The following is a 15,544-nucleotide window of genomic DNA, read 5'->3' as shown; positions in this document are numbered from 1 at the left end:
AACAATACGTACATCGAATGTCACAGGCGAATTCAAGCCTTGCGAGCATTAGGCGAAGACGTGGACCTATACAAAAGGATACTCGCTCCTAAGCTACTGCGTGCCTTTCCGGAAGACATCTGTCGCCGTTGGCTCATTCACGCCAAAAGACACAACACGCAAGAAGGGAATATCTCGAAACTAATGGAATTCCTTAATGAAGAGGTCGAAGGTGCTATCAACGCACAAAAAATACGGGGAGATCTTTTTCCTGCAGCACCTCACATACCTACAGCCACCGCTTTTCAGGTGAACACAAAAGCAAACAATGCTGCGAGAAGAAGCAAGCGAGAAACGGCACCGTTTTGTGTGTATTGTGAAAATGAAGGGCACTGAGGTCCAAGACTGTCAACAAATACAAGACCCCAAGGTTAGAACTGATAAACTTAAGACGGCAAAACGTTGTTTCCTGTGTCTCAGGAAAGGTCACAATAAGGATAAATGTTTCAAACGAGGAAAGGCATCCTGCAACCAGTGTAAGGGTCTCCATCACGTATCTATCTGCAGTAAAGCAGACACCCTGCCTTCTTCCTTCGGCAAAATAGAAGTCACCGCTTCTAACTTCACATACCTTCAGACTATTCACACGTAGATCAAAGGACCGACAGGAAAACTGAAACTTACCCGTTGTGTCCTGGACACTGGTAGTCAGTCTAGCTTTATTCATTATTCTCTGATAGATTCATTGGAACTCAACGTTAATCATAGCCAGACATTGGAGTTAACCTCCTTTGAATCACCATCTAGGACTTCAACTTCAAGAAGGAACGTCTCATTTGAAATGATGGGATTTTCGACTAATGCTCGTATATCAGTTAGTGCTTTCGAAAGTCACAACACCTATACACCACAACCGACGCCACCGCATGACATAACGGTCCTGGCTTCACTCAACAAACTCAAACTAGCAGATCCGCAAGACGAAAGAGAACTTCCGATAGAAGTTCTCATAGGCGCAGATCACTACTGGAAGATTGTGACTATGAAACAGCCAATGAGAGTATCCCATTCTCTTGTTCTGCTGCCTACTATATTTGGATACGTCGTTAGCGGAAATAGATCCGGCGTTACAGTCAATCAGATAATGGTCCATCATATTTCATTTGTTGTAGATGAAATCTCCGATGACAGTGTACGTCAGTTTCGGGAGTTGGAAACCATCGGTATTAAGGAACATCAAGGGCGAACACTGTCACCCAAGGATCACGCCATTCTCCAAGATTTCCATAACACCTACCGTAAGTAAGATGGAAGGAGAGTTGGCTCGCTGCCTAGGAAAGTGGGCGTTCTCTTTTCCTCCAACTTCACCACAGCAGAAAGGCGATTCTTATCATTAGAAAATAGACTACAAAGGAATGATGAGCTGAAGTCCATTTATCATAAACACATGTTCGATTATATACGGAGAGATCAAGTAGAGGCTGTTCCTCACAACAACTGTTCTGGAGATGTGTTTTACCTACCCCACCACATTGTGAAGAAATCCAACGCGAGTAGCACAAAATACAGAGTCGTCTTCGACGCATCCTCCCACGAAACAGACTCTCCATCACTGAACGACGCGCTGGAAATGGGCCCTAACCTGTTACCGGAAATTCTAGGTACATTGTTAAGATTTAGAAAACACTTCAAAGCAATTGTATGCGACGGCCAACAAGCATTCCTACAATTAACACTCAACGAAGATGATAGAGATCTTACGAGATTTCTATGGTATCGTGTCGAGTGGAGGGAGGACGGAACCTGTGACACATCAAACGAGCTGATATCCTATTGCTTTAAACGCTTGCCCTTTGGACTGACATCTAGTCCATTCCTCCTGTCGGCCACTATAAGGGTAACTGCCACACTGAATCGGGACAGATATAGAGTTGCATCAGAGCTAGTTGACAAACCTATGTTTGTGGATGACTTCACTGCAAGTGTTAATGATGACTCAAAGGTAATTGCTATATATCAGGAACTCACCGCGCTCTTACAACAGATTAAACTCCCACTCTCCAAGTGGGCAACTAACTCGGAACCGTTAAAGACGTTATGGTGCAAGGAAAAGCTGGAGGAAAGAAAATTGACGTCCGTTCTGGGAGTAGACTGGAATACTGTTGAAGATTGTCTTTTCACCAACAAGGAGAAGATTGCTAGCGATCTTATGCACAAACCAGAAACGGAGAAACATTCTTCGTGCCACCGCCCAGTTCTACGATCCTCTTGGACTTTTCGCACCAGTAGGAATTGTTGCTAAATTAATCTTTCAGGACAGCTGGCTTAGAGGTTTAACTTGGGAGGAGTTACTACCTCCGGATATAGCTAAGGATTGGCATTCATGGATTAGCAAACTTCACTTCCTATTATCTATAAACATCCCCAGATGGATCGGGATGGGGCAAACAAATGACGAATCACATGTGCACGTATTCTGTGATGCCTCTGAGAGGGCATACGGAGCAGTTATTTATGTGACGTCAACACGGGACTATACTACACCCGCTCGCATAGTTTACAGCAAAAACAGACTAGCACCAGTGAAGAAGATGACGCTTCCAAGATTAGAGTTGCTCGCCGCACTTATAGGCACTCGCCTCCTGCGCTATTTTTTGTGAGGAAACAGGTTTCGACCTCAACAGGGCCACTCTGTGGAGCGATTCTACAGTGACGTTGGGATGGATAAAAAACGACCCAAACAAATGGAAGACCTTCGTTGCCAATCGTGTAACAGAGATAATTAGCCACACAACTCCCAGCCAGTGACGACACTGTCCTGGAGACCAAAACCCTGCAGATTATCCCACGCGAGGTATAGACGCAGACCAGCTACCATCCTTAGAAATGTGGTGGTGTGGTCCCTGCTGGCTTACTCACAGTGATATTTGGCCACCCTACATAACGGAACACCTGCCACTTCCAGAGATCAAAAAGCTGCCAAATGTGTTCGTAATCCCCACTACTGAACCCGTCCTAGATGTGTTTTTTTTGCTAGGGGCTTTACGTCGCACCGACACAGATAGGTCTTATGGCGACGATGGATAGGAAAGGCTTAGGAGTTGGAAGGAAGCGGCCTTGGCCTTAATTAAGGTACAGCCCCAGCATTTGCCTGGTGTGAAAATGGGAAACCACGGAAAACCATTTTCAGAGCTGCCGATAGTGGGATTCGAACCTACTATCTCCCGGATGCAAGCTCACAGCCGCGCGCCTCTACGCGCACGGCCAACTCGCCCGGTCGTCCTAGATGTACTAAGGTTCAGCGCTTACTGGAAACTACTACATGTCACAGCGTGGGTATTTCGATTCATCCAAGCTCTCAAAGATAAAATAACCCGTTCTAACGCATTGACAGCCGCAGAATTGCAAACCGCCCGAACATACTGGATCCAAAACGTCCAGCGAGAAAAATTTCCTGCCGAGATAAGCGCACTACAGCGAGGTGTACAGCTACCCAATACATCTAAGCTTGCACGCTTCAACCCCTTCATGGACCAAGGTGTAATTCGACTAGGTGGGAGACTCCAATGTGCGGAGCTGACCAACGGGCAGAAACACCCAATTATACTGCATGGTGAACACCACTTCACAAAATTGCTAATTAGACACACCCATATACGACTGCACCACTTAGGAGTTCGCATCGTATTAGGAGATCTACGACAAGAATACTGGATTCTCCAAGCTAGACGAACAATTAAGAAAGTACTCCATTCATGCCTACCATGCAAGATAGCTCGAAACGCTCGCTTTAGCGAGATAGAGGCCCCCCCTACCACTTGATCGTGTGCAACTTACAGAACCCTTTTCTGTAACAGGTGTGGACTTCGCTGGCATAGTTCTGTCGTACATAGTTCTGTTCACTTGTGCCTCCACTCGCGCACTCCACCTGGAACTATCAATCGATATGTCAACAGAAAAATTTCTGATGGCTCTGCAAAGATTCATTAGCCGACGGGGTATACCCCACACTATATACTCGGACAACGCACGCACTTTCTCTGCAGCGAATAAGGAACTCATGGCTCTCGAAGACGTCTTGGTAGACCCCAGCATGCATCACTACTGTGCTCACCAAGGAGTCCAATGGAAGTTCATCGCGCCACGGGCGGCTTGGTGGGGAGGATTCTGGGAGAGGATGGTCGGTTCTACCAAACGATGCCTGAGGAAGGTTCTAGGACGCTCACAGCAGGACGAGGAAGGCTTGTACACAACACTTATCAGCATAGAAGCCGCCCTTAACAGCAGACTGATCACCGAGGACACAAACACTGGCGATGTTCTGACCCCATCTCACTTTCTAGTCGGAAAAAGGTTAACAGCCATCCCGTTTGGAGTAGAACCCACCATAGGGAAAAATTTGACATCGGAATTTAAGACGAGGCAGCGAGTTCTTCAAAATTTTTGGAAACGTTGGAAAGCGGAGTATCTTCTCCAGTTGCGAAACTACCATGAGGTGAAAATACCACACAATCAACAGGGTTCGCCAAGGATCGGAAACGTTGCCCTTCTCCAGGAGGACTCTAGGCCACGCCACGTATGGAAACGAGCGAGAATAGAGGAGCTTCTCCCTGGGAGAAATGGAAAGATCCGAACAATCATCCTACGCAGCCAGACGGCTCCAGAATCAGTCGACCGGTGCAGCTGGTCGTTCGTCTGGAAATCGACCATGGTGGGGAGGAGATGTGACGGACTCAAGGGGATACCGCACGCTATCTAGTTGCAGTTATTGTAACGTCTATGTATGAGTTTATGTAGAGTCTGAGTCTGGGGGATTGTTAATAAAAGGAGACTAGCTTGTAATAAACACGGTGTTGTTACTCCACAACACGTGCTCTTATGACAGAATCAGTAGTTCTCAGGTCTACCCGCTGGAGAGGGCTCTAATAGCTGTCCCTCGATATCTCGCTGAGTGTCGCGTATTGTCTCTACTGTATTTGTTATAACATAGACAACAAAACAGACATACTACTGTTAACCGGAAGTCGAGTCTAACGCGCTCTATCGGTAGAGCCCTGCACGGATTTACAAAATAATATCCGCATCCGCACTTCCTTCATCCACACACTCATCCCCATCCGCGAATGGTTATCCGTATCCGAAAAATGGTTATCCGCGAATAATTTAAATATTTAACAACAGCATATTACACCCAAGGTATTGAAACAGATATCAAAGCAAAGTCACCTCCTTACAGGTCATGAAGGCCCTTGGAGGAGTGGAAGGTAAAGGTTTCCACCATTGTTAACCTCGCCAGGTGATGGCGTAGAGTGGTTAGCTCTACGCCCGGCCGCCTTTGCCCCCAGGAATTAACCTGGTACTCATTTTTGGTGTAGGCTGAGTGAACCTCAGGGCCATATGCACCTCCGGAAGTGGAAATCTCGTTTCTTAAATTTTACGACTTCCTGACGGGGATTCGAATCCACGTCCTTCCGGGCGAACCGAGCACGCCTTTACCGCCTCGACCATGCAGCCCCTATTGAAACAGATAGATCTGTTAATATAATACAATAGACCTGACACCTGGCACCAGAACCCCTACAGTCGCTGGTTTATGGATAATTTTCTCTAGCGACAACTACCGACGTATTGACTTTTGTTCCTTCCTTCCTTCCTTCCTTCCTTCCTTCCTTCCTTCCTTCCTTCCTTCCTTCCTTCCTTCCTGGGCAGGAACCAGTTAGGCTTAGGTCAGATTTACGGCTTTATGGTTTCAAGACTCTTCATACAGCACTACTCTCCCATACCAATCAGTGTCAAGGGTCGCCTAACCTCAAACAAAACAAGAGTATACCTGAGTGAAAATCAACAAACGTCATTGTTTGGAAATTATTAGCAAAATCACCTGCACTGCCATACAGTTTGTATCCACCAAGACACTAACTTCGCGGATATCCGCATCCGTGCAGGGCTCTCTCTATCGGAACGGTATGTTGCCTATGATTGGCTGTTTATTAATTCACTTAGTCTTCCAAAAGGCAGCGCTCAAGTGTCAAGTCGAAACTCATGAGCTGAACTATAGCATCGCTCATACCTCAGTAAATTTCATATTGTTAAAGCCAAAGATGAGACTGAAACAGGTCAATGGAAGTAACAAATTTGGTTCAGGGTACTTACAGGGGTTAGACAAGGCTGTAATCTTTCACCTTTGCTGATCGTAGTTTACATGGATCAACTGCTGAAAGGTATAAAATGGCAGGGGGGGATTCAGTTAGGTGGAAATGTAGTAAGCAGTCTGGCCTATGCTTACGACTTGGTCTTAATGGCAGATTGTGCCGAAAGCCTGCAGTCTAATATCTTGCAACTTGAAAATAGGTGCAATGAGTATGGTATGGAAATTAGCCTTTCGAAGACTAAATTGATGCCAGTAGGCAAGAAATTCAACAGAACTGAATGTCAGGCTGGTGATACAAAGCTGGAACAGGTAGATAAATTCAAGTATTTAGGATGTGTGCGTTTCTAAGTGAGATTGAATCAAGGTGTAGTAAAGCTAATGCAGTGAGCTCGCAGTTGCGATCAGTAGTATTCTGTAAGAAGGAAGTCAGCTCCCAGATGAAACTATCTTTACATCGGTCTGTTTTCAGACCAACTTTGCTTTACGGGAGCAAAAGCTGGGTAGACTCAGGATATCTTATTCATAAGTTAGAAGTAACAGACATGAAAGTAGCGAGAATTATTGCTGGTAAAAACAGGTGGGAACAATGGCAGGAGGGTATTCGGAATGAGGAGATAAAGGCTAATTTAGAAATGAACTCGATGGATGAATCTGTACGCATAAACCGGCTTCGGTGGTGGGGTAATGTGAGGCGAATGGAGGAGGATAGGTTACCTACGAGAATAACATACTCTGTTATGGAGGGTAAGAGAAGTAGAGGGACACTAAGACGACGATGGTTAGACTCAGTTTCTAACGATTTAAAGATAAGAGGTATAGAACTAAATGAGGCCACAGCATTAGTTGCAAATAGGGGATTGTGGCGACGTCTAGTAAATTCACAGAGGCTTGCAGACTGAACGCTGAAAGGCATAACATTCTATAATGATAATGTATGTATGTATGTATGTATGTATGTATGTATGTATGTATGTATGTATGTATGTATGTATGTACCGTATGCATACTAGAGAGGCGCGTAGCCAGGGCGGGGGAGGAGTGTTACTGGGGGTTAGAAACCTCCCACGTACCATATAATTTTTACAAAAAAGATTATAAACAGAGAATTAACAATAAACTAAATAAACATTCAAAGACATCATTGTAGAGCCAACACGTGTATCAGTGCTCTTATACAGTGGCGGCGGTAAGGACCCGGCTTGTGAGGGTCCCATGGCTGTTTCTTAATTCAGAAGCTGAAGAGTGATTTTACATATTGATAAACCTACAACACACAACAGAGTATTATTTGTTTTACACAGGGTTATTCCAAACTTAGGCCGTCGTAGTGCAGAGCTTCTTTCGTCAATAGGAGCACGGTAGTTATTTCTGAAAGAATGTGGTTTTCCCAGCCTGTTCCAAAAATAACCATGCCTTGCTGCCACTCACAACAATCAACAAGGCTTTTGAAGTAATTAGCCAGTTCTGAGAACCCAGCAGTCAGCGAAGATGCAATAACAAAGGCATCCTCCTTATCTAAACCTTAAATACTGAAGTTTCGAGCCAGTTTATAACTCTCGGCAGTCAGAGTAGCTAAGCAGGCTTATGACGGGCCATGGGCGGTTGAGTTGTAATTTATTTGTTGCTAGGAACGAGATGAAATGAAATGGCGTAGACTATGGCTTTTAGTGCCGGGATGTATCCGAGGACTTCGGCTCGCCAGGTGCAGGTCTTTTGATTTGAGGACACCCGTAGGCGACCTACGCGTCGTGATGAGGATGAAATGATGATGACTACACATACACTCAATCCCAGTGCCAGAGGAATTAACCAATTATGGTTACGCGGGTAATTTTGTTGATAATTTCTAAACAACGACGTTTATTGATTTTCACTCAGGTATACCCCTGGGACCAAAGGCCAGCACGCTAACCATTTAGCCATGGAGCCGGACAGGAACGAGATTATTTCTTAATACTGAGAATGTCAGCGTGTTTTGCTTACTATAATTGGAATATGCATTTCTTGTGTGTGTGTGTGTTTTTTGTGTGTTCGTACCATATGTATCATTTTAATTCCGTCGGATTTGGTTCGATAGAACAACTCAGAGAATTAGAGTAGACAAATTTTTATCTGACCCTGTAATAATTAAGAGGGGAATTCCTCAAGGCAGTATTATTGGACCTTTATGTTTTCTTATACTGTATATATAAATTATATGAGTAAAGAAGTGAGAGCCTCCGTGGCTCAGGCGGCAGCCTCTTACCGCTGGGTTCCGTGGTTCAAATCCCGTTAACTCCATGTGAGATTTGTGCTGGACAAAGCCGAGGCGGGATAGGTTTTACTCCGAGTAGGCCTACTACGTTTTTCCCTGTCATCTTTCATTCCAGCAACACTCTCCAATATCATTTCATTTCGTCTGTCAGTCATTAATCATTACCCCAGAGGAGTGCGACAGGCTTCGGCAGCCGGCACAATTCCCATCCTTGCTGCTAGATGGGGGCTTCATTCATCCATTCCCGACCCGGTCAAATGACTGGAAAGAGGCTGTGGATTTTCATTCATGAGTAAATAAAAATAATAATAATAATGTTATTTGTTTTACGTCCCACTAACTACCTTTTAAGGTCTTCGGAGACGCCGAGGTGCCGGAATTTAGTCCCGCAGGAGTTCTTTTACGTGCCAGTAAATCTACCGACACGGGGCTGTCGTATTTGAGCACCTTCAAATACCACCGGACTGAGCCAGGATCGAACCTGCCAAGTTGGGGTTAGAAGGCCAGCGCCTTAACCGTCTGAGCCACTCAGCCCGACATTCATGAGTAAAGAAGTGGAATCTGAGATAAGGCTTTTAGCAGATGATGTTATTCTGTACAGAGTCCAACTCGTTGGCTGAATGGTCAGCGTACTGGCCTTCGGTTCAGCGGGTCCCGGGTTCGATTCCCGGCCGGGTCGTGGATTTTAATCGCTTCTGATTAATTCTTCTGGCTTGAGGACTGGGTGTTTGTGTCCGTCTCAACACTCTCCTCTTCATATTCAGACAACATACAACAGTACCAACCACCACAGAAACACCCAATAGTGATTAAATCCCTCCAGATATGGTTGCGTCAGGAAGGGCATCCGGCCGTAAAACAGGGCCGAATCCACATGCTCGGCGCATTTCGCACCCGCGACCCCACAATTGTTGGAAAAGTGGTAGGAAAAGCAAAGGAAGAAGAAGTTATTCTGTACAGAGTAATAAATTAGTTACAATATTGTGAGCAACTGCAGGATGAACTCGATAATGTTGTAATAATGGTATGATGATAAAAGGGGGTTAACAGTCGGGTTGTGAGTTTCACAAATAGGAAAAGTCCTCTCAGTTTTAATTACTGCGTTGATGGGGTGAAAGTTCCTTTTGGGGATCATTTAATTACCTAGGTGTTAATATAAGGAGACATCTTCATTGGGGTAATCACATAAATGGGATTGTAAATAAAGGGTACAGATCTCTCCACATGGTTATGAGTGTATTTAGAGGTTGTAGTAAGGATGTAAAGGAGGGGCATGTAAGTCTCTAGTAAGAAGATAAAGCTGAAATTCAAGAGGACTAATATTCGTTTTTAGGAAGAGTTAGGGATTGGAATAACTTACCAAGGGAGATGTTCAATAGATTTCCAATTCCTTTGCAATCATTCAAGAAAAGGCTAGGAAAACAACAGATAGGGAATCTGCCGCCTGGGCGACTACCCTAAATTCAGAGCAGTAGTGACTGAAAAGTGATTTTATGTAAAATAATTATTATTATTATCGTTGCATCGTTGTTGTTCATTGTAATAATACACAACCTTGTAACTTCATTTATTGCGGGGGGGGGGGGCAGCTTATTAGCGCCGCCACTGCTCTTATAATGATAAATCATGCATGCACCTTTATTGTGTTCTACCATCTTTTTGTAAATATAACCCCCTCCCAATCGGCCGATCCTGACCACGCTATTGCTGGAAGACATAGTGCACAGCAGGGCTGCCACCTTTAGAACTTTAGTACTAGAACTAGTACTTCATGGACATTTTTAGTAGGTTAGTTCTTTTCTTTTAAAAAAATCTTATACCCTTTACGGGGGTAGAATAGAAGCTCTTCTAGAGCAGCAGAAGAACAAGAAAGAAATTTATAAGAACTTTCAGAGCCAAGTGCCTATCATTTCAAGTTGAAATCTGCGAACAGGTTTTTAAGAGGGGAATTTCGTGATCCTATTTTAAGAAATCTGTCCACGTCGAACCTAGAAAATTCGAAAAGACGATGGATTTTCGCGATCCTATTTTAAGAAATCTGTTCATATCGAACAAGAAAAACTGCAAATGCAATATATTTCCCTAATATAATAATTACAGAAAGTGTTTATGAAGTGGGATAGAAAATGGTGGTTAGCCAAGTCCATAGAAACTTAAAACATTGTCAGTCTCTCAAACACACAAGCTCCATATAAACGAATAAAAACCTGCAACCTGTTTTCCAGTCATTTGACCAGGTCAGGAATGGAATGAATGAAGCCCCATCTAGCAGCGAAGGCAGGAATTGTGAAATGATATTGGAGAGCGTACTGGAATGAAAAACGACAGAGAAAATCGGAGTACCCGGTACCCGGAGAAAAACCTTTCCCGACTCCGCTTTGTCTAGCACAAATCTTACATGGAGTGACCGGGATTTGAACCACGGAACCCGTCAGTGAGAGGCCGACGCGCTGCCGCCTGAGCCACGGAAGCTCAATATAAATATTACACTATAACATACCTGAAAAAAAAAAAACACCATTAAACAATATTTATACTGAACTTGTGTGTTCAACAGACTGAAAAACTTTTAAGTTACACTTAACGGAGTCGCCACTGGAAGGTATGGCTTCCTTCTTAACAAACAAGTCCACAGAATCGCTGAAAGAAAACTAAGAATTTATGATATTTTGGAATTCTGTTTCCGAAACGAAAAATCATGTAAGCGACAACATCTTTCCAAATTTGACGAATTTTAGCACATTCTTCTGCTCCAACAGGGCGGGGTTTTTTTTCCTGCTTTTACTACTAATAAGACCAAATTGAGAAACAAACTTCAATCCTGTATGTTGAATTGATTCCTCCTAGCAAAGAAGAAACTAAAATACTCGTCTGCCCAAAATTTGCACTTTTCAAAACAGTTTATGTCCGCCTCTATGGTTAGTGTGATTAGTTGCCACTTTGAAAAGTGGTATGAGGGCTGGAACGGGGTCCACTCAGTCTCGGGAGGTCAAATGAGTAGAGGTGGGTTCGATTCCCACCTCAGCCATCCTGGAAGTAGTTTTCCGTGGTTTTCCACTTCTCCTCCAGGCAAATGCCGGGATGGTACCTAACTTAAGGCCATGGCCGCTTCCTTCCCTCTTCCTTGTCTATCTTCCAATCTTCCCATCCCTCCCGCAAGGACCCTGTTCAGCACAGCAGGTGAAGCCGACTGGGCTAGGTACTGGTAATTCTCCCCAGTTGTATCCCCTGACCCAATGTCTCACGCTCCAGGACACTGCCCTTGAGGCGGTAGAGGTGGGATCTCTCGCTAAGTCCGCGGGAAAAACCCAACCCTGGAGGGTAAACAGATTAAGAAGAAAACAGTTTATTGCTTTGGCAATGTTTTCGAATGATTAAGAGAGGAGCAAAATGTGAAATGCATGTGCATATATTCTAAAAGACAGCCAACTTTTGGGTAGTGTATGAAGACAACATGTGTTTGTGTGAAACAGAAATGCGTGCGAATATTTATAGTGTTCATATCCTAAACATAAATAAATTGCTCTCAACTCGTAGTCAGCTTGGAACTGGAAGTATTAGGATGGTGGTGACGGAAACCGCAATATTGCTGCTTCCCATCATAGACTTAAAAACCGGGGATTTCTGATAATTTCAAATTTCTCATTTAATACATGAGTATTTTTGATAAGTATAGCCTACTTTGTTTTCTATACTGCCTTTATGAATAATCCTACTCAATTGTAAAAAATTATCTGGTATTTTTTCCTAGTACCTTTCTAGTAAACACTAAGTCTCACCAGCAAAGGCATTGAAATGAAATGGTGTATGGCTTTTAGTGCCGAGAGTGTCCGAGGAAATGTTCGGCTCGCCAGGTGCAGGTCTTTTCATTTGACGCCCTTAGGTGACCTCGTACCCTCGTGCCAGCGAAATTAACCAATGATGATTAAAATTCCCTACCCTACCGGGAATCGAACCCGGGACCCCTGTGGCCAAAGGCCAGCACGTTAACCATTTAGCCATGGAGCCGGACTGCAAAGGCATTATGTTAACGATATAACTAACGCCATGGCACTACAGCCCTACCAAGCGACCGCTGCTCAGCCCGAAGGCCTACGGATTACGAGGTGTCGTCTGGTCAGCACGACGAATCCTCTCGGCCGTTATTTTGGCTAGACCGGGGCCGCTATCTCACCGTCGAATAGTTCCTCAATTTCAATCACGTGAGCTGAATGGGTCTTAAACCAGCCCTCAGACCCAGGTAAAAATCTCTAAAATCCCTGTCCTGGCCGAGAATCGAACCCGTTACCTCCGGGTAAGAGGCAGGTACGCTATCCCTACAGCCATGGGGCCGGTCGTTAACGATATAGCTCAGATAAATATCTAAATACAAACTTACCTTTTAGACTGCAGGTCATGAATCTTGGCTGTCGCAGTTAAATGGTTAACTGAGCACTCGTGCTTTCTAGTTTTCGCCATGAAGTGCTTTAAACTATCTTCTCCTACCCCCACTTGACACCATTCGTAATCATTTCTTGAATATAAAAGACAATAAAAACAAAAGAGTTTGTTTTTCTTTACACTGCCAGTTAACCACGGCTTTATAGCGTACCACTGTTTTTGAAAGTGCCGTGTAAATCTGCCATCAACTTTTTTTAAAGAAAGGTTTGGTATAGACCTTTCTGCTAAAATCTTCACTTTGTCTTCATCGCTTAATTTCGTGAAAAAAGATGGTGTTTCTAATAAGATGTCGGTCAGCTCATTGTCTTTCACTAACGCCATATTTCCTGACTTTAGTAAACAAATAACCTGATCTGGTCGTAATATTCTAACCACTGATTAGCACAGCGACTGAACAAACTCAACGTCCACGAATAACCGAGTGTTTCACGCGTACGTGTAAGGCACTGCAAGGCACACTATTCCATGTGGGCAGCCATCGTGCTTGGCAACTGGCAGCAGCCCCGGGCTTTGAGGGCTGAGAGCGAAAACTAAAGAGGAGAGAGAGAGAGAGAGCGCGAGTGGGCAGGACGGAGAGACGGAATACTGGGAGGCACGCGTGGTAGGGGGAAGTGACGTAATGGACGGCACATTTTATGCAAGACAGAAAGAATTCAAGAATTACAGTTTTAAAAAATCAGCCGTTTAAATATACAACAAAATTGAACTGTTCTCTTTTCTGTATTTACGACATGTCTTTGATTTCAATAACTTTGTTATGTCAGGGAAAATTGTTCGTGCAGAATGAATGCATGATACTACTTCCAACGCAACGTCAAAGATGACTTACTTACAGTACCTTTACTCTTCTCTATGTTCATGACAAAATCTGTGTTCGTAACGGTACGCAGAACGAAACTTAGCAACTGATTTGCATGTCAATACGTTGATAAGCGGAAAATCTTTGTTTCCTTTTTGTTATAAAACGCAAGAAGGGCACCTGGATTACTGTAGTATCTAACTTTCAAACTTGTGTTACACTGAAACCTTATCAGTTCTATTTTAAATTTTGACTGGGGACTGCTGATAATTAACACAAAACGATGTCATAAAAGTGTTTAATTCAGGTGACATTACGATATTTCTAAACCACTTGTTAATGTATCTGCATAATAAAGGGCGTCATAATGGAAATGCTTCCTGTAAATGTGTTTCCACCTTAAAAGTACGAATTCTGCCCTCCTCACCCAAGAAATATTTCAATTACTTAAACTGTTTGTGATATCGGCTAAAAACGGCAAGGCTAGTAACGCAGCATGTTCGTTCTACATCGCCACAGTCATAGCGACAGAGTGAAGGTCAGCCCTGCGAGGATGCGGGGCTGCGTCAGCTCCCTAGCCCACATTATGCCGCGTTGGAAATTGTATGGCCTGATTGTGACAGACCGTGAGGAGTGGCATCGTTGCATCTGCGAGCCAAGGCCGCTCACCCGATTCCGAAGTGCGCAGGTGCACGAGGCGTCGCTGCTCTCCGCCTTCGCGCATATACGTACGAGCTCGGAAGTATTTGGGGAGAGAAAGAGAAACGCTATCGAGCGGGAGGAGGTAAGAGAAGAGACTGCACAATCACATCGGCCGCCACCATTGCAATCACCAAGGCAGTCTCGACCGGAAGAGTAGTGGCCGTGTCAACAGAAGAGAAATGCATTTGAAATCTATTTGTTTTAACTGTACAAGAATATACAATAATTGTGCAAAACATGCGTTAATAGGCTCTTAATGGACAACTGAGAGTTCCACACACTTTAGGCCAACAGATGTTTAAATATTGCCAACTATTATATACTGACCTATGCTCAGTGTTAAATGTGTTTTGTTCACGTACACAATGGTGGATGCGAATTTTTAGATACTTGCTGGACAAACTCTTAACAATGTTATTTAAATGTGTATAAAACGGATCTAAGTCAAATACCGTACATGACCATTCAGTGACTTAAATAAACTAAGCTGCACAGCATGAGTTGCTACTGTACTGAGGTACGGATATTTCTCTGGAGTACAAGGTTTAAATTTGAATAATCTTTCAGTCAATTTGCAAAACTTCACAATATCGGCCGATGGAGATATGCCGGTAAGTGGGGTTCGAACCCACTATCTCCCGGATGCAAGCTCACAGCTGCGCACCCCTAACCGCACAGCCAACTCGCCAGGTGTATATTATCTACATTTAGTGACAGACAAGTCAAAGAAGAGATGTAGTCATGATCATCAATAATTAGTGATGTAACTGGTGTTGACACACCTGACTCAATAAATTGGCGGCTCGTACTGGCTGTACTACTTGCATGCAACATATTAACATCACTCTGGTGTAAACAACTGCCAGTGCTTCCTGACTACAAGTCTTTTGAATGCAGACTTGAATTGACGACAAGTAGGATTGTTGTCCCACCCTCCTCACTGTCTTATCAGACCAAAAAAGTAATTCAAGATGGTCTCCGCTAAGTTTGTAAGTAACAAGGTACCGTACCTACCTAGGGAATGACGGGAATACTGACGGAATTGAACTATCTCTTACCGGGCGAGTTGGCCGTGCGCGTAGAGGCGCGCGGCTGTGAGCTTGCATCCGGGAGATAGTAGGTTCGAATCCCACTATCGGCAGCCCTGAAAATGGTTTTCCGTGGTTTCCCATTTTCACACCAGGCAAATGCTGGGGCTGTACCTTAATTAAGGCCACGG

The 15,544-nt window shown here is 44.1% G+C and overlaps 1 protein-coding gene across 1 annotated transcript in view; it reads right to left on the bottom strand.

The window, feature by feature from the left end:
* LOC136883687 (uncharacterized) overlaps window positions 1-12,884 on the bottom strand; it is a 101,858-nt gene extending 88,974 nt beyond the window's left edge. Inside the window, exon 1 of the mRNA XM_067155989.2 lies at window positions 12,763-12,884. Within this exon, the coding sequence (XP_067012090.2) occupies window positions 12,763-12,842 (80 nt within the window). The 5' untranslated portion in view covers window positions 12,843-12,884. The remainder of the gene's footprint in view (window positions 1-12,762) is intronic.
* Window positions 12,885-15,544: the final 2,660 nt, after the last annotated feature.

The sequence above is a fragment of the Anabrus simplex genome, chromosome 1, assembly GCF_040414725.1.
Source record: "Anabrus simplex isolate iqAnaSimp1 chromosome 1, ASM4041472v1, whole genome shotgun sequence".
Lineage (NCBI taxonomy): Eukaryota > Metazoa > Arthropoda > Insecta > Orthoptera > Tettigoniidae > Anabrus > Anabrus simplex.
Note: the sequence above shows the minus strand (reverse complement) of the source record. Positions and strands in the feature narration are given on the sequence as shown.